The sequence below is a fragment of the Neodiprion fabricii genome, chromosome 7, assembly GCF_021155785.1.
Source record: "Neodiprion fabricii isolate iyNeoFabr1 chromosome 7, iyNeoFabr1.1, whole genome shotgun sequence".
Lineage (NCBI taxonomy): Eukaryota > Metazoa > Arthropoda > Insecta > Hymenoptera > Diprionidae > Neodiprion > Neodiprion fabricii.
The window spans coordinates 15,281,914-15,308,872 of record NC_060245.1 but is presented as its reverse complement, the minus strand read 5'-3'; the positions used below and the strand labels follow the sequence as shown (position 1 = coordinate 15,308,872).

General features: G+C 34.5%; 5 protein-coding genes across 12 annotated transcripts; 2 read left to right on the top strand and 3 right to left on the bottom strand.

Moving 5' to 3' along the window:
* Window positions 1-1,738: 1,738 nt before the first annotated feature.
* LOC124186310 (WD repeat-containing protein CG11141) lies at window positions 1,739-12,726 on the top strand. Of its 4 annotated transcripts, XR_006871624.1 has the most exons (11): window positions 1,739-1,995; window positions 3,012-3,268; window positions 4,052-4,207; window positions 4,768-4,899; window positions 5,015-5,175; window positions 5,250-5,385; window positions 6,900-7,203; window positions 9,271-9,436; window positions 10,948-11,795; window positions 11,902-12,037; window positions 12,144-12,726. XR_006871624.1 is itself a non-coding variant. In XM_046577892.1 (10 exons), the coding sequence occupies exons 2-10, from the start codon at window positions 3,044-3,046 to the stop codon at window positions 12,203-12,205; spliced, it is 2,190 nt and encodes a 729-aa protein (XP_046433848.1). In that variant the 5' UTR covers window positions 1,739-1,995; window positions 3,012-3,043; the 3' UTR covers window positions 12,206-12,726. The 4 variants fall into 4 exon arrangements, 3 of the variants coding, with proteins under 3 accessions (XP_046433848.1, XP_046433849.1, XP_046433851.1); XM_046577892.1 differs by lacking the exon at window positions 11,902-12,037; XM_046577893.1 differs by lacking the exons at window positions 1,739-1,995; window positions 11,902-12,037 and adding an exon at window positions 2,171-2,237.
* On the bottom strand, window positions 12,727-14,337 carry LOC124186340 (galactokinase-like). Of its 2 annotated transcripts, none has more exons than XM_046577971.1 (2): window positions 13,410-14,337; window positions 12,727-13,265 (listed from the first exon to the last, which is right to left on the bottom strand). In XM_046577971.1, the coding sequence occupies exons 1-2, from the start codon at window positions 13,554-13,556 to the stop codon at window positions 12,981-12,983; spliced, it is 432 nt and encodes a 143-aa protein (XP_046433927.1). In that variant the 5' UTR covers window positions 13,557-14,337; the 3' UTR covers window positions 12,727-12,980. The 2 variants fall into 2 exon arrangements, 1 of the variants encoding a protein (XP_046433927.1); XR_006871631.1 differs by having other exon boundaries at window positions 12,864-13,257.
* Window positions 14,338-14,342: 5 nt separating this feature from the next.
* Window positions 14,343-16,317, bottom strand: LOC124187048 (galactokinase-like). The gene is made up of 4 exons (XM_046579294.1): window positions 16,243-16,317; window positions 15,484-15,705; window positions 15,174-15,372; window positions 14,343-14,914 (listed from the first exon to the last, which is right to left on the bottom strand). Exons 1-4 carry the CDS (start codon window positions 16,315-16,317, stop codon window positions 14,343-14,345), a joined length of 1,068 nt encoding a protein of 355 aa, XP_046435250.1.
* Window positions 15,420-19,974, bottom strand: LOC124186331 (protein IMPACT-A-like). Of its 3 annotated transcripts, XM_046577960.1 has the most exons (6): window positions 19,843-19,974; window positions 19,178-19,410; window positions 18,217-18,477; window positions 17,826-17,829; window positions 17,670-17,726; window positions 15,420-17,217 (listed from the first exon to the last, which is right to left on the bottom strand). In XM_046577960.1, the coding sequence occupies exons 1-6, from the start codon at window positions 19,861-19,863 to the stop codon at window positions 17,065-17,067; spliced, it is 729 nt and encodes a 242-aa protein (XP_046433916.1). In that variant the 5' UTR covers window positions 19,864-19,974; the 3' UTR covers window positions 15,420-17,064. The 3 variants fall into 3 exon arrangements, with proteins under 3 accessions (XP_046433916.1, XP_046433914.1, XP_046433915.1); XM_046577958.1 differs by having other exon boundaries at window positions 17,670-17,829; XM_046577959.1 differs by lacking the exon at window positions 15,420-17,217 and adding an exon at window positions 17,225-17,572 and having other exon boundaries at window positions 17,670-17,829.
* Window positions 19,975-21,278: 1,304 nt separating this feature from the next.
* On the top strand, window positions 21,279-26,891 carry LOC124186320 (protein misato). 2 transcript variants are annotated; one of them, XM_046577931.1, is made up of 6 exons: window positions 21,279-21,500; window positions 21,773-22,388; window positions 22,619-22,699; window positions 24,771-25,220; window positions 25,580-26,384; window positions 26,495-26,891. In XM_046577931.1, the coding sequence occupies exons 2-6, from the start codon at window positions 22,311-22,313 to the stop codon at window positions 26,701-26,703; spliced, it is 1,623 nt and encodes a 540-aa protein (XP_046433887.1). In that variant the 5' UTR covers window positions 21,279-21,500; window positions 21,773-22,310; the 3' UTR covers window positions 26,704-26,891. The 2 variants fall into 2 exon arrangements, with proteins under 2 accessions (XP_046433887.1, XP_046433888.1); XM_046577932.1 differs by lacking the exons at window positions 21,279-21,500; window positions 21,773-22,388 and adding an exon at window positions 22,988-23,077 and having other exon boundaries at window positions 22,681-22,699; window positions 24,760-25,220.
* Window positions 26,892-26,959: the final 68 nt, after the last annotated feature.

Here is a 26,959-nt window from a genome sequence, read left to right as displayed (position 1 = left end):
ATCTCTTTTGCGCTGCCGAGTTCATGGACAGCTCTGTCTCTGTCCTAGGGAATTTTTAGTACTGACAGTCAATTTACGAAGACGGCACAAAGTGTAACGAAAGTCTAGTGACATTTGTAAAACTCACATCGCCATCCGACGTGACGTCCGCTAAAACGAACGCGCAAGTGTACACTCCCCACGAAAGTGTACAAAGTGTAGCTAGCACGAACAAACCTCGTGGTACTGACCAAATGGAAGAGTGTGGACCCTAACCCGTAAATATCGTGACAAAAATTTAATTTTATAGTAAAACGGTTTCATTAACTGTACAACTAGTATCCAAAGAATGTAACAACGTGATTCACGTAATAGCATCTGAAATACATGCAAGGATGTTGAGGACTGCTGTTGTCTCTTTAAAACACGTCGATACGCTGGTGACTCCAAAACTACATACACCGATACATTGATTAATCGCTCCAGACTGAGAACAATTATTATTCTTGTTATGTCGTGCAAGGAGCATGCTTTGACGTTACAGCCTTAAGCAGCACTTATACTCTGGTCCCGTTTTTATTCCTACAGTCTCCTACTCCATGTTATTGTGTCTTGTATCTCGATACATATACATCTATAACCAGGATTATTATTTCCCTCGTAATACCAATACCCAAAATATTATCCATCCATGTATTAATATTTTAAACACTCATAATTAGAATATTGTTATAATACGCTCATAACTATATATTCAATATATTCATACTACTAACCAGAATATGATTCACATCATGATACTTGAATTTCTATATATTACGAACATTGTTTATTCACATTATTATCCACGTTGTAATATCCAAATACCTGTAAACTAAAATATTGTCGCATATATTTCAATACAAAATACATAAACCTAAACTTTGTTTAAACGATCAGAATTACATTAAAATGAATGTAATCATGATCCTTACAATGGGTGAATCTAGTTCTCTATCGATGTTCTGCCACTGTCAATACCATGGTATAATATGCCTCTGGAGGCCGAAGTTTGAAAAATGGTGCGCAGCAGCGAACAGCGTTGCGAAGCCTTGAGGTATACATTCGATCATAGACGAATATTCAAAATAGTCAACATTATTTTTTTTCAATGTCAAATGTTAAACCCATAGCCCCTGAATTTTCCGAAAGTGTCGGGACTCTTACGATTTCAACATCGTCCCTGCAATGTGCCGGAGTGTGTTTGGCTCTGTCGCTCTATATCAACTCGTAGGAAAGCGCCCATTCTGAGCGACTTGTGAGTGCTAAGGCCAGTCGGTAAATGTAGTGCACTACCATACCTCCCTGCCCACGGTTCCCTTCAGCCACGGTCTTTTACATACAGGTCTGAAAACTCCATTGGAGGGGGTAAGTCGCTTATTGAAGCCATTTTTGTGTTCACTAGTCGCCACTAGGTTCGTTGCGATCTTATCAACGGCGTCGGCGGGGCCGGGGGGGTCCAAACAAGCCGTGGATTCGCATATACATATATGGGTATTCGCTCACTCACGCTCACTCATCGTATTTATTGAGGTTATGTATTGTTATCCTAGTAACTAAACCGCAGCGACAACTGGTGGTGCCGCTAGAATCGAAATTTGCCCTCGCTGAGCGACGCGAATAATCGTGGTTCCCAGCATACGAGTTTCCAGACCTGTATGTAAGACTGTGCCTTTAGCTTGCTTCCCTTCAAAAGAATACCCATGACTGGCTGTCTTTACTATTTAGTAATTTTCAGACAACGCTTGTGAGTAGGCAACCTCAAAATTGGTTGTCAGAAAAGGGGAAAGGCTTGGAAACCGGAATGCTGAAATTTCCGACGCTATTGTAACGCATCAGAAGATTATTATCAAAACTTGCAGAATTACATTTATGGATTTTATGATCCAAAAATGATGCTCTAAACCCTAACAGTGCAGAACAGCTCATGGACCTGCGATTAAAAATGTTCTCGGCAAATTGAAGTATTTGCAGTAGGTACGTCAACTTATGAGTAATCTACCTGCCAACTACTTGTAACCAGCAAACGAAGGAAAACAAACGGATGTTTCAATCAGTTTTTACTTAACTACCCGTATATATCTAAATAATTCAACTTCTTAAACCACACTTCTTGTTTAGCGAAATTTTTTAATGGGTCAACAGTTTTCTTCTCTACTAGTACAAGCTATTGGAATTTGTAATTTAAATTGTGCAACGCAGTCTAATAAAGTAATGTGGTCTAACAATTCAACTTTTTCATCCATATTTACAGTATTTCCGCAAACAGCCGATGTATTGGAAAATTCAGGGAATTATATGCAATCTCTAGAATTTCACCGTTTGTTGCCTCTTTTTTTTGCCACGATTGTTGACTATTATTGGGTCGTAATGATGTATTGGAAATATTTCATCAGACGTGTGTTATTTTACAAGTGACTTTAATGCTTCGATGTACTGTTTGAAATCGATCACATTACAGAGCACAGCAGATTGCCTGCGTCTTGTGCGAGTTTGGCTCACTATTTTATGATATACACATTCCACTTGTTCCTGGGAACAGCAACCCTAATTATATATTCCAGTGACTATTTCAGTAGTTTTGGGCATTTTATTGAATAAGACACTACTTTGTGATTGGAGAATTGTACACGTCTCTATGTTCGTCTGTGTACCAGAAGAATAATTATTGTTTCAACTCAATTTTGTTGTAAATGTTTTCATAAAGGTTTTCTATTATAGTAAAACTAATGCTGTGGCACACTTAGCCTTCTGGGTCATAATAAGGCCATAGAGCTAGATGCTAGATTCTGTATTGATTCACTTATAATTGATTGCCAATTTTTTGTTAAAATTAAGATTTTTACCGGCCAAAAATGGTACGGATGGAGAATTAAGTTAATAGGTTCTCAGGTTCATTCCTGCTACTCCAACAACCATGAAATTTTATTTAGATTTATTTATTTTGTTATAAAAACTGATGTTGACCGCAAACTTTTCTCACGTTCAAACAGATCTAGTTGACTTGGTATATATACAACGCACCATGACAACACCCATGTGCGAAGATGGCGGGTTGCTCAGGGAATGGGTACCGCTAACCAAACTTCTCCAACAAATACCACTGAAGTCCCAAAACGGTCTGTTTACACAGGATGTTAATTTCACATGCATTGATGCTGTAACAGAATTCATTGCCATTGGTACTAACCATGGCTTGGTTTATTGGTACGACAGGGAGAAAGGAGACCTTCAAAGGCTACGTTGCGAAGTATGAAAATTTTTCTATTATATAATTCTAGTATATAACGCTGCGATGGTGAAATTGAAGTAATTGTTCCGATCTGATTAGAAGTTTTTTTTCAATATGATTCACTGTATTATAAGTAAAGCAAAAAACCGAAACCAGGAATAATAATATTTAAGCAAAATAATTAAGTTAAATTTTGTTATGTTAATGTAACTACGCATTTCTAAAAAAATTCGTGGTTTCGCGACTGCAGGATTGTCTGAAATTTAATAAACCACCATACAATCTACATGATACTTATATATATTGCAAATTCAACTGTTTAACTGCAAGATATTCTGAAGTTAACGAACAGTTATTTTTCTCTCAATGTTTTACTACGCTAATGTTACCAACTCTGGTGTCGTGTAAAATATTGTTACACTCATGATGTCTAGCAATCCTGAATTTTTTTATTTTCTTTCTCACATTTATATTTACATGAGTTGTGCAGCTCACATAAATAAATATCTTATCCAAATTTTATGTGTTGCTGTGTAATGACCAGAACAGTTTTTACTAATTTAATTCGGCTATCAAATTGGAGAAAAATCATATGCTTATGTTAAGCATCTCATTATTTCAATCTAAAAATTGGGGGCTGGGTAGAAACTAGAAAATACGATGGTCGCAATATCTGATTTCAAAAGATTTAGAAATTTTCTGCCCTTTATTCATTTTTGCTTCCACATGTTTCATTTTTTAAATCAGAGTCTCTGCTGACGTTGCACATTAATAATTTTAAAAAAAAATATATATTTTCAGAATACAAATACATCAATTACGTGTGTAAGGGTGATATCGACAGTGGATTACATGGTAGCGGCAGGAAATGATCAAGGCATAGTAACAGTTTTTCAAATTCCAAAAAACCCTCCAGACTCATTACCGGATAGTCTTAAACCAAAACAGAAAAAGCAAGTGAGCATAATCTTCTTTTACTTTTTTACAAATTTAAATTTATGATTGGTCACTTACAAAACAAAAAAAAACTAGTTCATCCCGATTCACTTTCAAAAACGTTATGCTGTATTTAGTGGTTCCTTCATCAGCTAAGCTACTTTGCCACATTGCCCTTTGACTTTATGATGGAAAAAATCTTTGTATTCAGTCTAATCAAGTAGTCTCGATTTTTACTGGAATTCTCTATTAATGCAGTACAGTACACTACCGTGAACTTGCAATCCATCAAGCTTGGTTGAAAGCTCACGTTGTCCCCATTACTGTGTTTTGAAAAAAATGTCTTCCAAGGTAAATGAATAAACCTTAGTAAGTCTACTTGAGCCCTAATATTGCACTGATCTAAATTTTTTTTTTTATTAAAGCTCACTATTAGCATCATCTTGAGTTTCTGATCAAGCTTAATCGATCAGAATTTCAGGTACATTACAGTATAAGAAAAGTATAAACATGCGAGAGGACATTGTATAATTTGGCCCATTTGCTAGAGAAAGCCCTATTCACTTTCACCTCTGATGCAGGTTGAACGCTACAACATCGGTGGTCTCCATAAAAAAGCTGTAACGACTGTTGAATGGTCAAAAAATGGAATGAAACTGTTCAGTGGAGATCAAGATGGTCTTGTAGTGATAACAGAAATTGATTTCTACATGGTAAACAATTTTGTACACTTCCATTTCTTTTTTTAAATCATTCATTCGAAAGCCTTTTAGCGGTCGATAACATATAGTCTGCGTAATAACTTGTTTATTTTATTTTTCTTTAAAGCACTTGTCCAAGTCATCGGAATTACTCAATGAAAAGTACCCAGTAGTCCAGTTGAGTTATCAACAAGGCCTTTTACTAGTTTCGACAGTCTTTCGCACAATTCTTGTGAACCGAAACCAAAATGACAAGGTGTCTCAGGTTGGCCAGAAAGAACGTAAAATGTTAGTAAATCGGTAAATTTTACATACATTTTTCAAAGATGCTAATTGTGATAAATTTATTTACAACATTTCAGGTTGGGAAAATTAGGGGCATGCTTTGGTCCTCGTCAAAGCCCATTTCAAGAACCTGTCATTTACTGTAGCAGGCCTGGTGTCAGACTGTGGCAAGCCGATAAACAAGGAACTGTTCTGAAAACACTGATCTTCAAGGTAAATCACGTAATGTTATAATATTTTATGAGTTACAACGAATCCAGTTACTTATACAACAACACAATATTTTTTTCCATATTTTCCAAGAATTGTGGATCCATGATTAAATCTCATAATTGTAAATTTTCGTTATTTTGTCAAAGTCTGTATAACCGAATTTTTGTGCAGTTAACAATTAATGGAAAATTTTTTAGTCGACTCCGTCTTTATTTTATTTATAGCATAAGAGAAATGTGCGAATAATCGCAAAGAATTTGTTCTGGTCGTAAAACTATATTGTACAAATTATAGCTTTGCCACAATGATTTTGGCTTTTAAAAAATTCACTGTTGAAGGATTGAATCATAATTTAAGGTGCCGTGATGTCTTGGAATGCAAAAAAGGAATATCGTATTCCAAGTATTCGGAACCATTCAAAATGCCATGTTTAATGGAGCATATCCAAGAAGACTGCTGAAAATTTGCAGTACCCTCGATATCTCGAAAAACGGCTCAGTAATTCAGTTTAAATATAAGACAGTATTCTTGGATATTTTATTCTGTGCCACAATCTCATTTTTTCTTTGGAAACTTGTTTTTTTTTTTGTTAATTAAATAAAAGAGTTGTAAATTTTTTCACGAAAAATCTAAAGTGCACTCCAAACGGTCATGTTGTTGGTAATTTTTTTTTTTTGAAATTAGTATTGCAATATAAGAAAAACTATTCGAAAATATTCGGGGTGTCTAGCGACCTGAAAATACCTAAAAAATTTTAAATGTCATAAAATTCAATGCAACCCTTAAAAAGTCATGAAATGTCATGAAATTTTATTAATGCACCTGAAAATTTTACTTTTAGCTTAATTAATAACTCAGATTTCACTAATATACGGAATATTAATAATCATTTAAATTTTTTTGCTAATTTTGAGTCTCTTGTATACATAGATCAATTTAGAGAAAATGTGTTTTTTTTTCTTCCTATGTATGGAACATATTGTTATATTAATTGCGTGTATTGGTAAGGTTTGCAATGTAGTTCTGGATTATCAAAAAAATCATGAAAGAATGCTTATTTTGTTGCTGAAAAAACCTTAAATGTCATGATTTTCTAGTCGTTGAAAGAAGTAGATACCCTGATATTGTCTCCAAATTTGCAGTAAAGTGGTTGAGCCATTTTTGAGATATCTTGGGCACCGCAAAACATGTCACCAAGTGTAATGGTTGATGCTATTGGCAATAACAATCCTTTCTGTCGATTGATTTCTATGAAGAGATATATGTCACTGAAGGTCAATCTACTTCATTTTCAATTAAACAAACTCCAATTGAATTGTATAATTGGTGGTCGAGATGCAAATTCTCAAATTTCTCCCACTCTTTCAGCCATCTACTCTATGTGCCCCCTTGAAAACCATCGCTTCTACTTGTTTAGGAATTATAGCCCTGAATTTTGTTCGATACTCGTTCCCCTAATTACACAGTAATGGTGATAAATCCATACTATTTCATCAATGTTTATTATTTTGAAGGATGCTCTCCAGACTGGATATACGGAAGTTGAGTTATTGAATCCAGTTTCAGAGAATACTAAAAAAAGCCGCGGTGAACCAACACTTGGTATTATATTGCCATTTTGTGAGGATTTGTTGGTGACGTACAGCGATGATGTTGTCTATGTAATAAACCCTATCAATGTTGGAATAACGTCGGCTGTCACAGATCTAAGGCGGGTCACAAGCGTTGCTTGTAATAAAGATGAGTTATTCATATTGGAGGGAGATAGGAATATTATTCGCGTTGCTTATCATCCAGAAACAGATACTCTTTTATCTGGTGAGTATACTTGCATGGAATTTAAAGAGCTCATCGATAGAATGTGATAAATAACCTATTCATTCTTCAGGGTGTCAACAAATTAACTAAAAATACAATTCCCTGTCTTCTTCTCGACTTTTCTCAGCCAACGTTAGATTTTCACTGACCTTTTGTAATAAACTAAGTAAAATGTCAGCCAACCTCTGCCTGAACAAATAAAAAAGTTAGGTACGTTTGAAATCCATCCTCATTTTAAATGCAGTAATCTACCATTCCTTCCTGACACATAATACAGCATTATATCGAATTAAAAAGAAAAAATATATCGAATTTTTGAGTTTGACAAGAACCGATTGAAGAAAATGAGTTTTTTTTTTTCATTTATTATTAGAGAATCCTTAACTATTTCTAGTTTTCATAGTCGCCGTCACACTGTTTTAAGAATTGCGATGCATAGTTAAGCCTAGAACACTGGTTTTGAGGAAACCGAAAGTACCATATTGAACTTAATTGTTTTGTCTCTCCTCATATACAGTGTAGTATGTTTATATCACTTTTAATTTTTCATTGAAATTGTGAATTATTGATATGTATAACAAAAACGTAAATTCATGTAAATTTGTGTTTATCATGCTTAGAGGAAATATGGCGTTATTTGTTCATTTTTTAAATCTGAAATGATATCATTCAAAAGTTATAACAGATTTTTGTGGGGTCTCGTTATAGCAAGACTGTATGGGTGTACACATTTTAGCAAATTTCCTTGTAATCTTCGATAATTGTGTGGACTCGCACAGCGAAAAAGCATATTACACCAGAAGGTTTTATAAAAAGACCGTACTGTACATAATAAAGTTAACATTAGTTAGTGTCAGTGGAAACTTGTAAGATTCTAAGTATGTCTGTACATTAACATTAGAATTTTATTTGAAATTCCGTTAATGTCGAAAAAGAAACAAATGAGCCAAACTATGATCATTCTCCATTTCGATGATTATAATATGATTAAAAGTATACACAGTACTTCCATAATCATGTCGTGTATTCTCAAGTAAATATAATCTGTTTCAGAGCATTTTATATCAGATGTAACGAAACAAAATCCAACTGACATTTTTATCGACGTAATGACCTCACCAGGAATTCAGGCATCTCTCAAATCGTCAAAATTGACTAAGAAACACATTTGGTTGGACGTTGTTTGGCACTGTAGTCAAAAAGGTCTTGATTTTGGTGAAAATGCTACTGAAAAAGCTCGGTTGAAGTGGCTTTATCTTTGCAAAGCTTTAAAAAATTGGAAAAGGCGAGAATCGCATGGAAAAAAAACTCTTAAAACGACTCAAATGAGACACCTTGACCGTCTAGCACGATTTATGGAATCTGACGATCATAATTTAAATCTGTTAGATGGTAGTGCGAAAGATGAGACTGAAGATACTGACGACCCTTTGTTGGTAGAATTAAAACATCAAAATATTTTTGGACTGGAACCAGTTTTGTTTGTTAAAAATCTCTTAATGAATGAACAAAGTCAGATAGAATTTAACGATGCTAGATATGCGCAGAGAGAAAAGAAAATGGAAGAGCTTGAGGCGTTATTCGAACAAAAATCTTTGAACTGGAACCTTGTCGCTAATCTTTTAATATCCAAACAAAGTACATGAATAGAATAGGAAATTTTCATATTTGAAACTTCCTCTACACGCATTTAAAATCTAATTTTCGTGTACCTAAAAACTTTGAAAATAAAAGTCTTTCGTTTTCACACATGATCCTCTCTTTATGCTAGTTATTATTCCCGTCACAAGTATCCTTGAATCAATTTTAGTTGAGATTGATAATGTACATGGTGTTGAGAGAGTGTTGGGTGACATTCGCTGACTGTAACTTCAGAATTTGTCAAATAGGCCTGAAGAAGATGCTATGATTCGTGTTTCAAGTACTTTTTGACCGTGTATACACTGTACTCACATTTAATCCGCCGCGCATAACCCAGTAATAAATTTATGATATGAGATGCAATTTGTAAATGATACATTTGTAAATTTGAAACATTATCACTAAGTATTTCACTTAAATTTGTAGTTCCAGAGGTGGAAACTACAACAGACCCATTACCGTCGCTGGCAGAAATCAGTAAGCCAATAGCTGCTGGAATTATGGAATTGACATCTAAATTTAAAGAAAGTTCTATTGTACCAGCAATTCCACTTCTCAAAATTAACCCAAGCAACCTAATCCAGTCCATAAGGTAAAAATTTATGTATTAAAAATTTATGTACAAGCACATTAAATTGTGACCAACTAAACTGAGGACTTGAATACAATCCTGTTTAGCTTTTACGATTTTTTGTCAAAACTTTATGAATTCTTTAATAACCCCTCACAACACTGGCATTGCCTAAAAATATGGATACCTGGTTCACCAATCTGTGAATGATACAGGGTCAAAAGCTAGATTTTTCTGCCATTTTGATATCTTCTAGTACATACTAAGATACAAAAAGTTGATCAATTTCTTTTATCTTTAAGGAGAATTATTTTCACATTTGAATTTTTATTGTATTCCAAGGTGGTTCCAGTGTAGTAACGTCTGATCTCTATGCTCATGGAATTCGTTTTAGGCTTGATCCTTATGGGCCGTACAAAAAAATCATTTTTTCACCAAAAATCTTTACTTTGTGTTCCCTAACGTTTATCTCAAATTTGATATTTCTGTGTAAAATCTCGCAGTTTTTATATGTGAAAAGGTCAGTATTTTTTGAAAAGGTGCAGGAAATGGAATAAAAATGATTTTATGTAGCATAACATTTTTGTGACTCAATAAAATATTTTCATTTTATTTATATTTGCTGCAAACTTTAATTCTAAAAATGTAAGGAACAAAGAAATATTCTGCCAAAAATGTAAACAAATTAAAAATATTTTACTGAAACAAAAAGCGGTTATGCTTCATAGGATCAATTGTAACTCTCGTCACGAACTCATATTTGGCACTTTGAATGAGTCCTTCATCTAAAAAAATTACTAGATTTTAGATAAAAACGTTAAATTAGAGCTGGGAAAAAACGGTTTCTCTGATAAAATGTTCTTGAAGGTCCAGCCTGATACGAATTCCTAGGATTCCATTCTTAGTAAATACCTTAGATCATATTCTCTTTTCGCAATAAGGCAATGATATCAATTCGAATGTAAGAATAAAATTGTTAAAAGTGAAAGTTTAAAAACTGTTCAATGTATTTTTTCCAGACCATAAACTGCTAGAGGTCTGAAACTTTCAGAATTTTTGCCTTTTGGTATGTCCTGCAGGATATCTAGATTGCAAAGAAATCAAATTTCGGCTGCAGATTGTTTGTAGATAATTGATGAAGCTGCCCATGCACTGCCATATACCTTAACCCTGGCAAGTCTGCGAAACTGATCTGGTGACGTTGAGTGTGCCAAAGATAATTCGACTTTCTTGTACTTGATAACTCCTTTAAAGGGTTTATAATGTAAATGATGTTAAAACTTGTAGAACAATGCAATTTCTCTCATGCTCATGAACTCTTCTTGTTCGTCAAGAATTTGCTACTCTGGATAAGAGTTATTTACATCGAATTTACATACTTCACATGCTTTGAATCAGTGGTTTTATAATTAGGTTACACTGAGAATTACCCAAACTTTTTTATCAAACTAATAATCTGCGTCATTAGGTAGTAGTGGATTTCTTCGTTTATCGTGAATATTGCAATAAATAACGTTTGGATCATTTTACAGCATCATGCCTACAATTACAGTCGGGACAGATACTACAACAGTAACAAAAGGGGAAGAAGCTATAGAAATTCCGCATATTCCTCCGTTAGGCGTTGAAATGAATTTGATAACTGAGGTGACTGAAGAGCCTGCTACCACGGATTTCGAATCTGGGAATCGGAACGATATTATTCAGAAGAAAACACAAGATGAACGCTGGCGAATTTTCCAAAAGATCGGTGAACAGGAATTTGAGGATATTGTATTCACTCCTGAACGGAAAAACAAAAAATTCATACGTAGCTGCTTGAATGGAAATGAAAATAGAGTAACAACTACTGATTGCATGAATTCATCCACTGAACCAACAGTTTTTGATAAAATGCCGCTGAAGAGCAAGCAAGTAGAGCCAATTAAGTCGTCCCCCTTTACCGTATACCACGACATCAACTTGGAACTAGGAACCAAGAATTTGCTGTGCGATACTATAGCTATCCCAGGTACAGAACAATCTCCAGCAGCTTTCCATTGCGATGATGAGAATGCAAGTCCTTTAGAAAACCTCGCTGACTCAGAAAACTTCAATGGCATACGAGTTGAAATTGATTGTACTGTCAGTTCAAACGAATCATTGAACCATATAATCACAGACTACAACGATAATCCAGATACTGAATCAATTGATGAGGAAGATGAAAGTTATACAACAGAATTGAAAAAGTTGCAAGACCTTGGAGAATGTACCAAACAATTATTACAACAAAAATCTAACCAGAGTCATAAAACATATGGAATAGACGAAGTTGACTTCAACTCTGGATCATCTGCGCATAAAGAAAGAAATCACGAGTTGGAAAGTCAATTTAATGGTGAGTATATGAATATTGTCAAATATACATGTGAATTACTTTCAAATTTCCAACATGGAATTCATATGTACAAGTTTTATTTGCCTGTAATTTTTACCTGTTATAGTGTGCAACGAGATATGAAAATCTGCAGTCTTTCAAATCTGTAAATTCTATTGTTCTCGAGATACCTGCATTATTATGATATTTAATACTTTGATCAGACGGAATTTTACATTCGTATGTTGCATCCCATTGTGATAGTATGTAAAAAATTATGAATATCCAATACAAATATTTTTTGTCTATAACACCATCCAATATTTAGCATTATATTGTTCCACTATATTCTACAATCAATGTTTTCAGCTCTCTCAAAAGAATTTATTACACTGTCAAGCATAGAGGAAGAGGATTGGGTCCTAGTTTAACTAACGGTAATTCCAATATTCACTTATGACAAGTAGTGAATAAAAAAAGAAGCTTAATAAGAAAAGAAGAATAGCTCTGAATGGACAACTATGGAAGAAAATGTTTTTCACGAGTACGTTTGATGGGCGCTGTAGTATTTGTCACAGGATAATGGTGAATAATAATTTTATGTATAGTTTTTTAGGTTTTAAGTTATCTGAGTAAGCACCACACGAATTTTAAATACTTCTTTTTAGTTATTTATAATTATTTGTAATTTTACTTGCTATATATTCTGATATAAGGGCCATGGATATATTGATTATGGTAATTATATTAGTACCATTTTAATAAGAATGATTCCATATTATGTGGTGGGGAGAGCGCTGTAAAAGTATTCCATAATCAGTACTTAAATTACACCTATTTAGAAGTTCAAACATTATCCATAATATATCATTGTTCACATACGATTTTTTTTTATATCTGTTTTATTGATATGTATGTATGAGATGTATATATTTTAAGTATGGAATTCGTGTTTTAATCACGTTGTTTATTTACAAAAATTTTTTTACAATTTCTAGTCAAATATCATTATTGACATTGTTTTTATTGTATCGTATGCCTATAAAATGTATACTTTTATAGGTAATCAAATACAAATAAACTAACATGTATACAGATTACGTCGTGTTCTATTTTTACCTGTTATGATATCTGTATTTGTTGGAACAGGTAATTTTGGCACAAAAATATCATGCGACGAAAATTTTGTTTCAACCACATTTGATATTAATATTTTGTGTAAGTTTCTTTCACAGGTGTAAAAGTTTTCTCACCTCTGATACCGTAAATAGTATCATACTGTTGGTGATAATCATTATAATCCCCTACAAATAAATTGTTTCTATGAGATTTTCTGAGTCGCTTCTTGTTGCTTACAATTGGCAAAAGCTGCTCGTTTGTGTCTGCGTATAAAATTCCGGAACCGGACGACGGTTTTACAACTTGATACTCTTGACATTGGTCACCACTGCGCAAAGCATTCACCATCGTTTTTACAGCGTGCCTGTGTACCTTAGAGGGCAATGATAATCCGATATTGGATTGTAAAGTACAGAATTATTATTATCATTCCTATCATTGTTATTATTCTTATGAGGAGTGGAATGGCAATACTGTCCCTTTCTTCAGTTGTAGGTGTTTTTGGACAAGACTCACCAAGACAAGAACAATGGTGCCAAAATCTCGGCCGACAATTCTGGCTCCGTAAACGCCGGGAATATTTTGTATCATACTCATTATGCGTTCAACTTGAGAACAAGATGATCCAAAGTTATCCCTCATCGAACAGTGACTCTCCCACATTACATTTCCTAAGAGCCATACAAAAATTAATCACTATAAGTACCACAGTGAAGATTGAGGTGAGATTCTCTGGAAACATTAACATTCTCCATAAACATTCCGTATCTAAAATCTGGTCCATTTGTCTGCATGTAGGATTTCTCTGTAGGAGTTCTCTTCACGTTACTTGTGGTAAATTCTCAGATGATTAGTGCTCGTGAAGATATTGCCCAACTTAGATTGAGATCTTCCTGATGAAAATAATTTTGCAATATTCTATGAAAACGCACACAAATAAAAAATCCTAAATAACCGTTGTTTTTCGGAGGAAATCGTTGTTCTTCTTTACACAGTTTTGGTAGTTCAAAACATTGAACAATGAAATATGAAAAATTACAACCATCTACAAAAAATAATAAATCAACTTCTTAAAAAAATTGAAATGAAACTCGATGAATAGTTTTTCACAGAATTTCACAAACATATACTAATTTTTAGTAATGCTTCTCTGTAAGATTATAAATATTGAAGGGGGTGCCCTGGTCGATTTGGAGACTGACGTATAATTCTCCAAATATCGAAGTCCACGTATCTCAAACGTAAAAAAGAGCTAAACAAAAATTCCATAAAAATACCATACTTGAACTACCGGTAGATGTATCTTTCTTGCTAGGAAAACTTACTCAAGATAGGGATCTAGCATATAGTAGGTCTGCAATCAAGCCGGGTTTAGGAAATCTTTTTTGTATTTTTAAATCCAAATTGTCTCGATAGGTAGCTTATAAACAAAAAGCATTTAAATTTTTCTTATAAGCTGATTACGAAACCTAGTTTTTTCCAATGGCAATGGTCGATTAGTTGCCCTGCTGTGGTCACTCTATCAGTTTCATTAATAACGTGGCATGCCGCTTTTAGCGATGAAGATGAGAATAGTTGTCCGACTGTTGCAAGCTTAGGGATAGTGGCATCCCTCAGGCTTATTAGATTTAGTGCAAAGGCAACTTCTCTACACTGATTCAAATACTTCTGATATACCAAGGTGTCAATAGCATCCTCAGTGGAATTTATGAAAATCAAATCGATATCCAATGGGCTCCAAACGTGCTCTTGGATTTCAAGCAATCTTGAGTCAAATTCCATTATTTTTCCTTCGATACCGACAATAGGGAGCAAAGTTTTCCAAATACCGCAAGAAACCGACATAGCGATTTTTTCTGCCTGTTGGCATGCGATTGATTTCTCTAATGTGTTCGTCGTGTACACTTTGGTAATCGCTTCTAGCAACGTGTACATAGCAACTATTAAGGCTGAACTGCTCCCTAGCCCACGTTTTATTGGTATGCTGGATACTATCAGTGCTTTAAATCCAGGAATATATTCTGAAAAAGTTATTAATGATGCGCATGTGACTTTTTATGAATAGAAGCAGTCCAAAAAATATTAATAAAGAATTATTATGCAAAATTGTTGAAATTGTCATCGTTGCTTGTGCTTCCAAACAGAGCACATAAACAAAGAGAAATAATAACTTGTAAAAATGAATTTGACTTTTTTTCATGATTGTGTTTGAAACCAGATCGAAGATTCAGAATGTGAGATAAGAATGTATCACTTGATGAACTTCTGATATTTTCGAACCTTTGGAAACTCTGAAATTGCGTATAACAGCTTTTACGTAATTCACCCATGTAACTTGACTACTTGTATCAAGACCGCTTGTGTTTATAGAAAATTTGGCATAATTTTCTTCACCTTTTTCTCTTAACAATGTTTTTATTTTGCACACCCTACTCGTAGCCCTTCGAGTCCCGACTATCACAGTTACAAGCTGAGTGGCCTGTTTTTGAAATGGTATATTTTGAATAAATTATTTAACAATTCAAATTCTGATTGTGTAAAATAAGATAATTTTATATGAAAGTTACTTTACAAATACAGCATTTCGTACCATAGATAGAATTTTTCCATCGTTAAAATCTTCGCTTTCGCCACATAAATTAACACAGCCCGGTGCATAAACGGCGTATGTTGGTGGCTTGGAGAATTCTCTGTGGAACTCCTTCTCAGCGAATGAGACTAACATTTTTAACGATGGGCTCTGATGAACCTCTTTTGTATAAACAAAATCATCCATATACAAGCTAATTTCATTTGCGTAGTCCTGGGCAAACTAAAATTATTTCATCACAGATTATAGATAATTAAACAGGTTTTAATCTAAATAAATTTAAAGTATTTTAAATTTACATAATAAATTGGTGGATATCTTCGATCAAATTTCAAAAATTATAATTAAGGTTTTGGGCATAAGAATGAAATTGGTTACACGAAGTATGAAATTCTCTGATGACCGAATGCTATTGCACCAAGTGAAATATCTCATCTACTGTTCAATTAAAACAAAATCTGTATCATAGAAAACTAGACTTCAGTTAGAAAAGCAGATCTGCGGTAGCTGCGAGATGAAAGAATGCTTCCATTGGAAGAAACATATCGATTGCATATTATTCATAAAACAAGAGATAGTAATTCACTATATCAGTCAATGAAAATATATTGAAATTTTAGAAATCACACAAAATTTTCGGAATTTTCTAGATATTTCAAATTCCCTATGTGCATTTTCTATTTCCAGGTTTTTTTTGAGTTTTAGACACTCAGTAAAGACTAAGAAGATGAAATTCAATATTGTTAGATAAACATGTACTTGTTTGATCGACGTAACATCGTTCAACGTATAAGGACCGCAGTAATTAGATTTTTCTTCTAAATTGTTGCACATAATTGGGTAACCTGTATTGAAAAAGGATTGGAATTGAGTAACTACAGTGACGAAGAGAATAAGAATAAAAAACATGTTAGATTCGAATAGGGAAAATCACTTTCAGTGTTCGTATGCCATTGACGGAAGAATTAAACCCAAGATTGAACCTTAGAGGCTTGTCTATGATAGGTAAAATGGAATAAAGGAATTTTATATGGACTGTCACTACAGTTTCACACAGGTTTATTAAAAAGTGACCATCTTTGATGTACTTTTTCGTCAACGTTTCAAACCATACCGCACAATCCACGATGTGCAACAGGGTTTTTTCCCTAAAAGGTTGCGTACCAATATAAATAATTAAACCTTGAAAACATCACATAAGTTATCAATTTTTTTTTTAATTCAAGCAATCTGGTAGTAGTCAGGGTATCACAGGCTACTATAATTCAGCCTTATAATTTTCAAATGTTCTGTCATCCATTGCTTGATTCTCAAGAAAAATGTCCACAAAGATAGTTCAAAATGACAGTTTCATTGATCATTATTACTTCACAAGTCGTTGAAACATGGTTAAAATTGTCGTTGAATATGAGCAGGACGATTAATCAATAAAAAAATATAGGAATGCTGTGTAAGTTCAAGACGTATATTATGAGTATGGATATCTATTTACATATTTGCAGGAAATAATATCAACTGTAAGTATTATTCTTATAACATGTACAACATGGATGTAATACTCAATGAAAAAACATATGCCTGCTACGCTTTCTTTCTAGCTTTGTCTGGTATTAAATTGCCAGTCGCAAGAACTTGCCTGGCAGCATTATTGATGTGGCGAAAGCGATCTGGTCCAAGTTGTATGCCACCGTACCACCGTGACACGATAACGACCACATCTTTTACACCCATGACCTATAAATTTGTTTTTCAGATAAATAAATGAGATCAAAATTACTGATCCTGGAGTTTTTGAAAAATTTTACGAAAATTTCAAGACATCAAACTGAAGTGTTTGAAGCTCAAGAGACAAAATGTTACAGGACAACTTTAATATACTTAAATTTACAGATATTGGCATTGAGTGCACAACATTTGCTAAGTTTTTAATATTGCCAGGATTATAGGAACGCCAAGTATAAGCAATACAAATTTTAAGCTTTTCACTGTTAAATTTGTGCAAGTGGAAACTTCAGTTTCTCCTAACGAAACTGAGCAGAAGATTGGCAGATTCATGAAATACGTGATGGAATGTCTTTGTCACTGGATACTGTTAACAGAATTCGTCGAAAATACATTAATGGTAATGCTAAGCGGACCATCGACTATTAAATATTGAATAAATTTTTAAAACAAGCTTATATTACCTGTAGCAAATGCAGTAGTCTACTTCCGGCTTGTGTTTCCCCGTCATCCTCACAGTCCTGAAGAAAACAATTTACATCCTGTCGATAAATTCTGTAGGCATACACGTTATGCGTCGCTTGTTGTATTTTCTTAGCTTCAAGTAGTTTGTGTATTACCTGTCTATAAACGAGGAAAACAATACTTGAGAAGTAGTAACAGAACTATGCTTATTAGACTGACATTTTTGGTTCGTTTAGGACTATCGTATCTTAGCAAGAAAATAAATAAGTGACTCGACGTTATTAAATTCAAATGTAACATATATTAAACAAATGATATTGGGAGAAAACTGTGTTCAATCTTTGTTTTGACAGTTTGCTTTTTATAACATAATCTGCTTTCACACGAAATGAACGTGCATTAATGTAATGGAACTGATTTCACTTTCACACAACAGAAAGTTTACAATTTTCGTACATATTACTTTACCATACTTTTAACTTCAAGCAATGACAAGGAACATGCATAATTTGTGAAAAGTGCAGCTAATAATCTATAGTAACTTACTCGACTTGTTTTACTGAGTGAACAATTGCTGCATGTCCTTGAAAAGAACTTTTTCTGTCCATAATAACACCTCCGTGTAGAATATCTGGACATTGATATTCCGCATTATTCGGTCTCATTTTTTCTGGTTCAACTATGTTGATTTCTTCAGATTCTGGCCAGCTTTCAAGCTCCGACCAAGCTGAGCCTTGGAAATTAAACTGCAAAACTTCTCGAACTTTTTCAACCAGTTGAAATATTACATTTTGCCCGAGATTTGTTCTGGAACATAGAATTAAATTACAAATAAGTCAAATTATGACATGATTTGGGTGAAACCCTAAATTTTTGGAATTCATGATTTCACACATTTTTATGTTTGATATGATTTCACCTTTACAGGTCCTATTGCAAACAACATATCTCGCTGAATTTGTAGAGATTCTAAGAGGATTCTATAATCAGAATTGAAGCATCAAATAAAATTTTACTTATTATGACTATTCATACACTGATATAAAAATACCAAAGCGCAATTCTACTTGCAAAATCAAACGAAAATATCTAAAACAAACATTCAATTACAGGTATACGTTCTTTGGTATTATTGTTGTGTAAAACAAAACCATGTTTTAGATATTAGTCATTGGCGTTGCATGTAAAATTGCACTGACTGTGAAATTTTTACATCAGTTATGCTTAGGTCTTGATAATAGTCAAAATAAGCAAATTCTCAATGGGCAACGCTTAATGAGAATTCAAAGAATAGAGGAAAAAAAATAAATTCGAAAAGAACAAGTCATTGAAAAAAGATTGTAAGTATAAAAACTTTCAGGGCACATAGAATGCCACAGTATTGCTAGGACTGTTTAAAGAATTTATAAATTCAAGCAGAATTCCGGGACTTTTGAAATTCCCAAGACTGCCGGATGTCCGGTACAAGCTTTTTCCCATATATTTATATGAATATGCAGAAACCTACAAGCATACCTCGTCCAAGAGGCGATGAATGTGATTCTTTTGAGACTCACTGAGGTGTGGAGCAGAGATTTCGTAAGTTGGTGAAACGGAGGATGGGTAATTACTAGGCAACTTTATATAGAGCCTCACCATACTGTCTCCATTTCTAATGTTGATACAGTATGCTCTGTTCTCTTCGTCAGTAGTCTGCCATTCTTTGTCGTATATGGCGACGAGTGCCTCAATTTCATCAACCTGTGATAAAAATTTATTTTACATGAGAGAATTAAAATATTAAACACATAATAATTTAGGTATTTTGAAGTTTGTTGGATAGTTCCTCTTAAACATAGCTAGAAGTATGTGAAGTTATTCGTTGTGATGATAATGCATGTTGTATTAATATTTATGTGATCAATAATGTATACAAATGTTTGGGGGGCTCATTACAACACAATGAAAGCAAATTTTTCTTATTTACTTTGGAACATTCAAATTGTAGATGTATAAAAAACGTCAGCGGGCTTAACCGATACAAAAAATTGGCTTTGGAATGATTTGAATTCGGTATCTAATTTTGTGATTAGGATTTATGGATCAGTTCAGTCATAGCATCATAGGTATGAAACGGGTCCCCGCTATTTAGAGTTAATCAGTATTATCATCGAACCAATTTTGTGTACACACCTGTAGAGATAAATCGTCCATTTCTGCATTTATCGTGACAGCAGGTTGACAAGGTTACAAAAAGGAGTCAGCTGCACTAGAGACTAGAGCATGGCTACAACGGCTACAACGCAGCTTTTTCGACGAACCAATAGAAAAGTTCAACCAGTAACGTCACAAAAAGCGGTCAATTCAAAATTATTGAAAAGATTTCAAGACCGTGTGCGTAAATTGACTGGCAGTACTGCAAATTCCCTAGGACAGAGTCAGAGCTATTCACGAACTTGAAAGCGCAAAAAAGATGAAAGATTGCTGACAGTACTGGGAGCTTTCCAGCAACGACACAGAGCGACACAGAGCGACACTGTGTTGAACATGCCAATTTTTTAGTTAGAGATTTTATTTTCGACGCATGGTATTGTTTATATTTATTTATTAAATGCAATGATAATCTACACGCGTCTCACAAATGTTTTTTTTCCTGGAGCGCTCAGTGTTTCTAGATTTTTCGTATAATGTATGAGCGGACTCTAGTGACTGAATTAAGAACCTCAAAGCGTTCCAACAAGCACCAAGGCACAGTGTTCGACCCAGGGTATGGACACTTAGACCTCCCCTCCACTCCTTATTCAAGCGCAGTGGACCAGGGCCATACCACAACAATAAGATGTAAAATTCCCATATATTAAGTTTAAGTGGTATCACTGACATATCGAGGCGTCCTCTGGAGATTTGATAATTGGCTTGTATGAAGTTAATGTTAATGATAAACTGTTTGAAGGAGGTTTGATTATTGTTTGTAAGTATCAACATAGGTCGTCGTAATCAACATGTACCAACTATTGTGGGAAAAAATATGAAATTCCTATAATTTTGTTAGTGAAAACTGTTATTATGTTGGCTATAGCCCAGTCCACACCGACGAATAATTTGCCTCAAAAACTGTTGAGTGTCCATACCCTGGTTCGACCGTGTAACACAGTGTCACACTGTGTCTCCTTGCTGGAAGGCTCCCACTGTCAGTCGAACGAATTTTCGAATACGGCCTAAATGTCACACATGAAACGTTGACTAAATTCTTTAGTCCACGCATAGTGAAAATGCGAATACTTTTACCCACGGTCTTACATACAGGTCTGAAAACTCGGTCAAAATTTCAGTGGTGAGGGTGTCCTCTTATTGAAGCACCGATCGTTTCGCCTAGTGACCACGAGTGTCGCTACGATAGAGGGATGCAGGCCACGATGCAGACTGTGTGAGAGAGACGAAAGGCCTGCATCCACTCCTGCATCCCTCTATCGCAGCGACACTCGTGGTCACTAGGCGAAATGATCGGTGCTTCAATAATAGCGTTTTCCACTGGCTGCACTGAGTGTGAACTGAGAGCGCACTAGCGGTAGATTTGTATATCCAGCATGTTCCACTGGCAGCTCGGGTGTGTGAATTTAGCACTGAGTGTGTAAAATATTGTCCTGAAATCGGGAGTCGGTGTCAAAGTAGTGCAATTATGGCTGCCGATCGTGAAAGAGTCTAAGTAGATGCTGTGACAGCAACTGTTTTATTAGATCTAATTTCATCTTCGTCTAGCAGTGATGATGACTTGCTGGAGCCGAAAGATCGAGGAGATTCCCAAAATTTTAAATTTCATAGAAGTAATCCACAGCATGTCTGATATCGAAGTATGGATACACATTGTTTCAGTTTTTAGAGGTTAACTGCTAGGTATATTTTAGGAGATTGGGACAACTTGACTTGCTACTTATTAATTTTTACCTTTTCAGTAGAATTGTCAATTTTTTTTGCTCTTGTATGGTCGTGCCTAACATTTGTGACATTTATTTACGGACAAAAAATTACTGTTGCGTTTGTTCAATTGGCTTCTTTATCACTTGCTTGAAAAAACTGACAGTCGCGCAGTCGGTCAAGTAACGTCACATTATTTCTGATTTAGGAGAAATTATGATCCAGTCTGCCTTTATACGTTTTACGGCGTGTTCCACTCAGAAGGTTTGCCCCGATGCCGGGCGACGCATGCACGGAACGAGTGCTCCCTGCAGCTCCCTGTTCGAGCCAGTGCGCACGATCTGTATGTAAGACCGTGCTTTTACCTCTGCAGGTCCCACCATGATTCTTACAGCCCTCGACCTAACATTTGACCATTTTATTGAAATCGTGTAATGATGCGAGTCAACCCGATGCGTGATCGTATATGCATTTAGTAACGTGGAATTGAGGTTATGTTGTATTTGTACGAATGCATGCGCCTACGCTGTAGGTTTACTGACTTGCGTGACGTCACTGATCTCAGTAGAGATCAGCGCGTAACGTTAATTGGCCGAAGGTCCGACCTTGTACGAAAATTGGTCGTATCTGATTTGTTAGTACCGGCATTTTGCATGTGCTTTCATGAAAAGCATACAATTTCGAATAAAAACGTTGGATTATTATTACACTTTAGATTTAGTAAGGTGTAACACACCATAGCAGATATGCCGACTAGAGAAGTATTGACTCTCCAATTCGGACATTACTCGAATTTCATTGGAACCCATTGGTGGAACATACAGGTTAGTTTTTAATGTCTTACTGTTTTTTTTACCAGTTTTTTGATGTTATGATACTTTTGAATTTTGTTTTCATCTAACAAAACTAGCAATGTACCAACTACACAATTGATTTTTATTCACCTATGCCTTGAACAATATTCAATAACAAAGAAACACTATTGAGAAAAATGTTTTATCGTCATTTAAAACTTTAATGATCAACCGTTTTTTTTTTTTTATACTTTCCACAGGAGTCGTCTTTTTCCTACGAGCCCAAACAACCTTCGGAAATAAATCATGATGTTTTATATAGAGAAGGTGAAACGCCAAGGGTAAGTCATTGAATTACTGCACTGTATTGATATTTGTTTGTCTAATACGATTCATATCTAACCAACTTTTACAATTAATTTGGAAAAAAAAGTTTTCGACTTGAGGATATTTTGTGCATAAAGTTTTTTGCAAAAGAGTTGAATTGGTTCTTGACAAACGGTGCTTAAAAACTGCCCGATAAACAGTTTAAAACCTCAACAGGTAAACTAACTAGGTACTGAATTGGTTAAACAGAATCCCTGCCAACTGTCGTAGCTTGTAATACGTTTTTTTGGTAATAATTACAGGACAACTTGCCTTGTGACGATCTTGGTATGGCAATATTTACTTAATTCAAAGCTTGGCGATAGCTGCAATTTTTGATTTTATGTTACGTAGTAAGTAAAAAGTGCTATTTTTTTTATTATTTTGATGTGTCAGAAAAATAACATGCAATCTGAATATGTGATGGAGAGTTTACGTTATTCCAAATTGTGACCGGATAAACCAAATCGTCATTCCGATAATTAGCTGTATAAAATAACTGTATAAATTATACTTAGTATTGAAATCTTTTTTAATTACAAATTACAATTCTTGAATGATATCACAGACTTTTTTCAAGTTAAATACAATTTACAAATGTAATTACACTTGTTGTATGCAAATCAACATAATCAAAGAGCATATATGGGTTGATTAAAGTACATACATACATTAATTTTCCCACTTTAAAGTCCTGAGGTTAAAATTTGTAATGTTAAAAGGATGTCAGTTTTTACTGACCATGTTAAATGTCACTTGTTTTCAATATTATTATACCCATTGCACTATTATCTACATGCAATGCTGTATAAATTTTCAAAATAAGTTTTTTTTATACAACAACAATGCCAAGAAATTCGTGTAATTGAATTACTACTTATTACTGGAACAAATTACCTGGCATTATTCTTTCATGAAACAGAAACGTTTTTAAACATTTTTTTGGTATTGCATGCAGAATTGTGTTGACTGTAGCATTTCCATATCAATAATGTATTAATAATAGTAAAAATCAGTGACATTCTAATGATTCGGTAAAGACGTCTTAATACGGTGTGCCACTCATGAGAACAAAATAACAACACGTTTTGAAATATTTTTTTGAAAAGATGAATAAAAATGGAGACTTGATTATTTATTTATTCGAATCGTGAATTCATCAACTTTATTATCATTTTAAAACATCCATTTAGCTCTAAAAATTGTATAATCATCAAAAATAAGTTGGAGCAATTTTTGCGGTGCACTACTTAGCAGTGAACACGATTTCGGATACACGACTCATCTGGAACAGAAAAGAAAACGGTATTATAATGTGCAACATGTTTTTTACAAATTGCTGCAATCAGTTCTTACGAAAAGAAAAGAAAATTTATGTTGCCAGAAGTAAATGCAATTTTCTTTTTTCGCGAAGATCCGATTGTGCTGTACAAGCTAGATATCAACAATCTGAAGAAAGGTTTTATAATTAGAACAATCAAAATTCTTTAAATCTACCACTTTTTATGCGATTCCAATGGTTGAGGCTCACTTTGCTCGCTGATCAGGTCCGCACAAATTATCTGAAAACCACTCAATAAATCTTATTATTATAGTATAATTTTGATACAAAGAGGTAATTGTTGATGAACATTGGTTATACCGTATTCACAACTATACAAATTTATTTTTATCCATTTCGGAAACAACTTCTGGTGTAATCTTCTTAGGCAGTCTCTGCAGATCCCCATAGGTATGGTCAACAAAATAAAATAAGCCCAAAAGTACTAGAAATGGATGAAAAACACCAGAGTTTAAACATTTTGTATTTTGTAATTTTAAAAACTTTGTGATTCCAAGTTGTTCGGGATCATTTTTATTTCATAGGCACAAATGAAACTGCTGGAGACTTTTTGAATGGTTTTTTTTTCTCTTTTCCTAACTTCCGATTCAACCAATCTTAACAGTTTAACAATTCAATTATGCGAATATTCACAATTCTACTTCATCAAGTTTTCCATTCTATTGTTTAATGAATAATTACAATCGTGTGTAGTTTTGTTACAGAAAGAGACGACGTTTACACCGAGGCTTCTGCTAGTTGATCTAAAAGGTAGTGTCGGTCATTTGACTGAACAAGGAAATTTATACAATGCAGTAGAAAAATCTTTACCTCTGCACAGTGACTTGTGGGATTCCGAAAATATTCAAGTTACAACTGAGCCAGTAGTGAATAAAGCCCCATTCATTCAGAATTTGGAGAAAGGTCCTGCAGAAGGAGAAGATGCAGTCGTTAACTTCGAAGATGATGTTACAGTGTGGGCTGATTATCTGGTCCCACGTTTCCATCCAAGGACTGTGAACATTGTTCGCGAGTACGAACACCAGTCCTTGGATCAGCCTTTCAACGTGTTTCACTATGGTCATCATCTGTGGAAGACTGAACAGTTCCAAGAGGAATTTTCAAACAAAATAAGAGCCTATGCCGAAGAATGCGATTTCATGCAGGGCTTTCAGGTAATTATTTCCAAAATATTAGTCAGTACATACTGTAACAAAACTTCATTTCTATAAAAATCAGAGGGAAAAGTATAAAACTAGGAGAAAGTAAAACCTTGAAGATAATGACTTGATACGAACCTGTAGCAAATAGTCCTGACGTATTCACAGGTTCTGTTATCATATTAAACGTTTTCAATCAATTATTAATTTGTTTTTTTCCGATTTTGATACTACCGTGACAATTAAACATCTGACTTCTTCGATATTTCAACTTTGTTTTCTGATAGCTACATAATTGATACTATATGTAATTGTGATATGGAATTAGAATCTCTATTTATTGCATGATTCATTCGATCTTTCATTTCGTACAGGTTATTCTAGATTCTACAAACGGTTTCTCTGGCCTTGGTTCATCCTGCATCCAGCACTTACAGGATGAATATGGGAAAAGTATATTAGCATTTCCTGTTATCGATGGAAAGAATTTTAACAAGTCGCTTAATGACTTGTTCAAAGTATTGAACACAGCTTTGTGCTACCAAAGTATAGGAGAACATTGCTCTTTATTCAGCCCACTTTGTGTTGGACAAAATGGTTGGCCTCAGGCGGGTGCTTGTCGTCAATTTAATCATCTAACGTACAATTCAGAATTGGATTATCACACCAGCTCGCTACTTGCAACTGCATTAGATACAATCAGTCTGAGATACCGGCAGAAAGAATTCTCTACTTCAGCACTATCAGACCTGTGTGCGGATCTGAACAAACTTGGTAGAAGAGCAGCAGCTACCAGTTTAAGTCTGCCATTTCCCATGACCGCTGGTCAAGATCTAATCGACGTTTTAGATGATCATGAAGGTCCTCTGTGGACTAGTTTAACTCCTAGTTGTGACATATCAATGGATAAGAGTATGCAGAGTCTCGTACTCAGAGGGATACACCATGAACGGCTAAAGAGACCGCCACATGAAGCAAAATTGCAGCAGAGGAAAGCTGCTTACAGTTGTTCAAGCGTACACGAAATGATGACACTTTATCTAGCTTGTTCATGTCACGCTACTGCTACTCATTTGACCAATCTCAAAGCACCTTTGACCATCAAAGAACCGTATCCTAATATTTTTAACAGCAATATTCATCAGAATGGGGACCTCTCACCTTGGCCAGTTGGAGAAGGCAAGTGATTCAGTTTTTTTGCAATTTTGATTCATTTCTATTTTGCATTTTGATATTAAGAAAAGAAAAAAATATAATGTCAAATAAATAAAAATTCTATTTCTTTGCAGAAGTTAAATCCGTTCCGGTATTGGCTGGGCTGCACAGCGGACCCGGTCTTTCACATATGTTTGATTCCCTTCACTCTCAAGCGAGTCGCATAAAAAGTATAAGCAAACTTCGGGGTTTCAAAGATTCGGGACTTGAACAAGATGAACTTATCGAATGTCTTGACCAACTGCTTACTTACAAAGAAGCCTACGAAGATCATTACGAATGAGTTGTACTCTGTATTTTTATTAATCAACTGGTTCGAAGTTACTAAAAAATTGAAATTTCGAGGTCATTAATTCCACCTAAATGTTCAATAAACCGTCGTTCGTATTTATTAAATAATTATATTTTCAACTTACATTACTTTTTTTAATCGTTGCTAGACGCTTACCGACAATAAAAAAGTACGTTTTATAAAAACGCTTCCATTATTACCTTGTTTAACCATTTCATACGTCTTTTTTTCTTTTAATAATGGTCTG

What these genes read in the sequence shown, in the direction of transcription:
- LOC124187048 (XM_046579294.1), bottom strand. Translation starts at nt 16,317, where the DNA reads ATGTGCAACAATTTAGAAGAAAAATCTAATTACTGCGGTCCTTATACG. An exon ending in ATGTTACGTCGATCAAACAA is followed by an intron (nt 15,706 to 16,242) that starts GTACATGTTTAT and finishes AAATAATTTTAG; the next exon opens with TTTGCCCAGGACTACGCAAA. An exon ending in ATGGAAAAATTCTATCTATG is followed by an intron (nt 15,373 to 15,483) that starts GTACGAAATGCT and finishes TTTCAAAAACAG; the next exon opens with GCCACTCAGCTTGTAACTGT.
- LOC124186320 (XM_046577931.1), top strand. Translation starts at nt 22,311, where the DNA reads ATGCCGACTAGAGAAGTATTGACTCTCCAATTCGGACATTACTCGAAT. An exon ending in GAGAAGGTGAAACGCCAAGG is followed by an intron (nt 22,700 to 24,770) that starts GTAAGTCATTGA and finishes GTTTTGTTACAG; the next exon opens with AAAGAGACGACGTTTACACC. An exon ending in ACCTTGGCCAGTTGGAGAAG is followed by an intron (nt 26,385 to 26,494) that starts GCAAGTGATTCA and finishes ATTTCTTTGCAG; the next exon opens with AAGTTAAATCCGTTCCGGTA.
- LOC124186310 (XM_046577892.1), top strand. Translation starts at nt 3,044, where the DNA reads ATGACAACACCCATGTGCGAAGATGGCGGGTTGCTCAGGGAATGGGTA. An exon ending in AACCAAAACAGAAAAAGCAA is followed by an intron (nt 4,208 to 4,767) that starts GTGAGCATAATC and finishes CCTCTGATGCAG; the next exon opens with GTTGAACGCTACAACATCGG. An exon ending in GGCCAGAAAGAACGTAAAAT is followed by an intron (nt 5,176 to 5,249) that starts GTTAGTAAATCG and finishes ACAACATTTCAG; the next exon opens with GTTGGGAAAATTAGGGGCAT.
- LOC124186340 (XM_046577971.1), bottom strand. Translation starts at nt 13,556, where the DNA reads ATGTGGGAGAGTCACTGTTCGATGAGGGATAACTTTGGATCATCTTGT. An exon ending in GCACCATTGTTCTTGTCTTG is followed by an intron (nt 13,266 to 13,409) that starts GTGAGTCTTGTC and finishes TTGCCCTCTAAG; the next exon opens with GTACACAGGCACGCTGTAAA.
- LOC124186331 (XM_046577958.1), bottom strand. Translation starts at nt 19,863, where the DNA reads ATGGACGATTTATCTCTACAG. An exon ending in TGGACGATTTATCTCTACAG is followed by an intron (nt 19,411 to 19,842) that starts GTGTGTACACAA and finishes TTTTTATCACAG; the next exon opens with GTTGATGAAATTGAGGCACT. An exon ending in GACTACTGCATTTGCTACAG is followed by an intron (nt 17,218 to 17,669) that starts GTAATATAAGCT and finishes ACAAATTTATAG; the next exon opens with GTCATGGGTGTAAAAGATGT.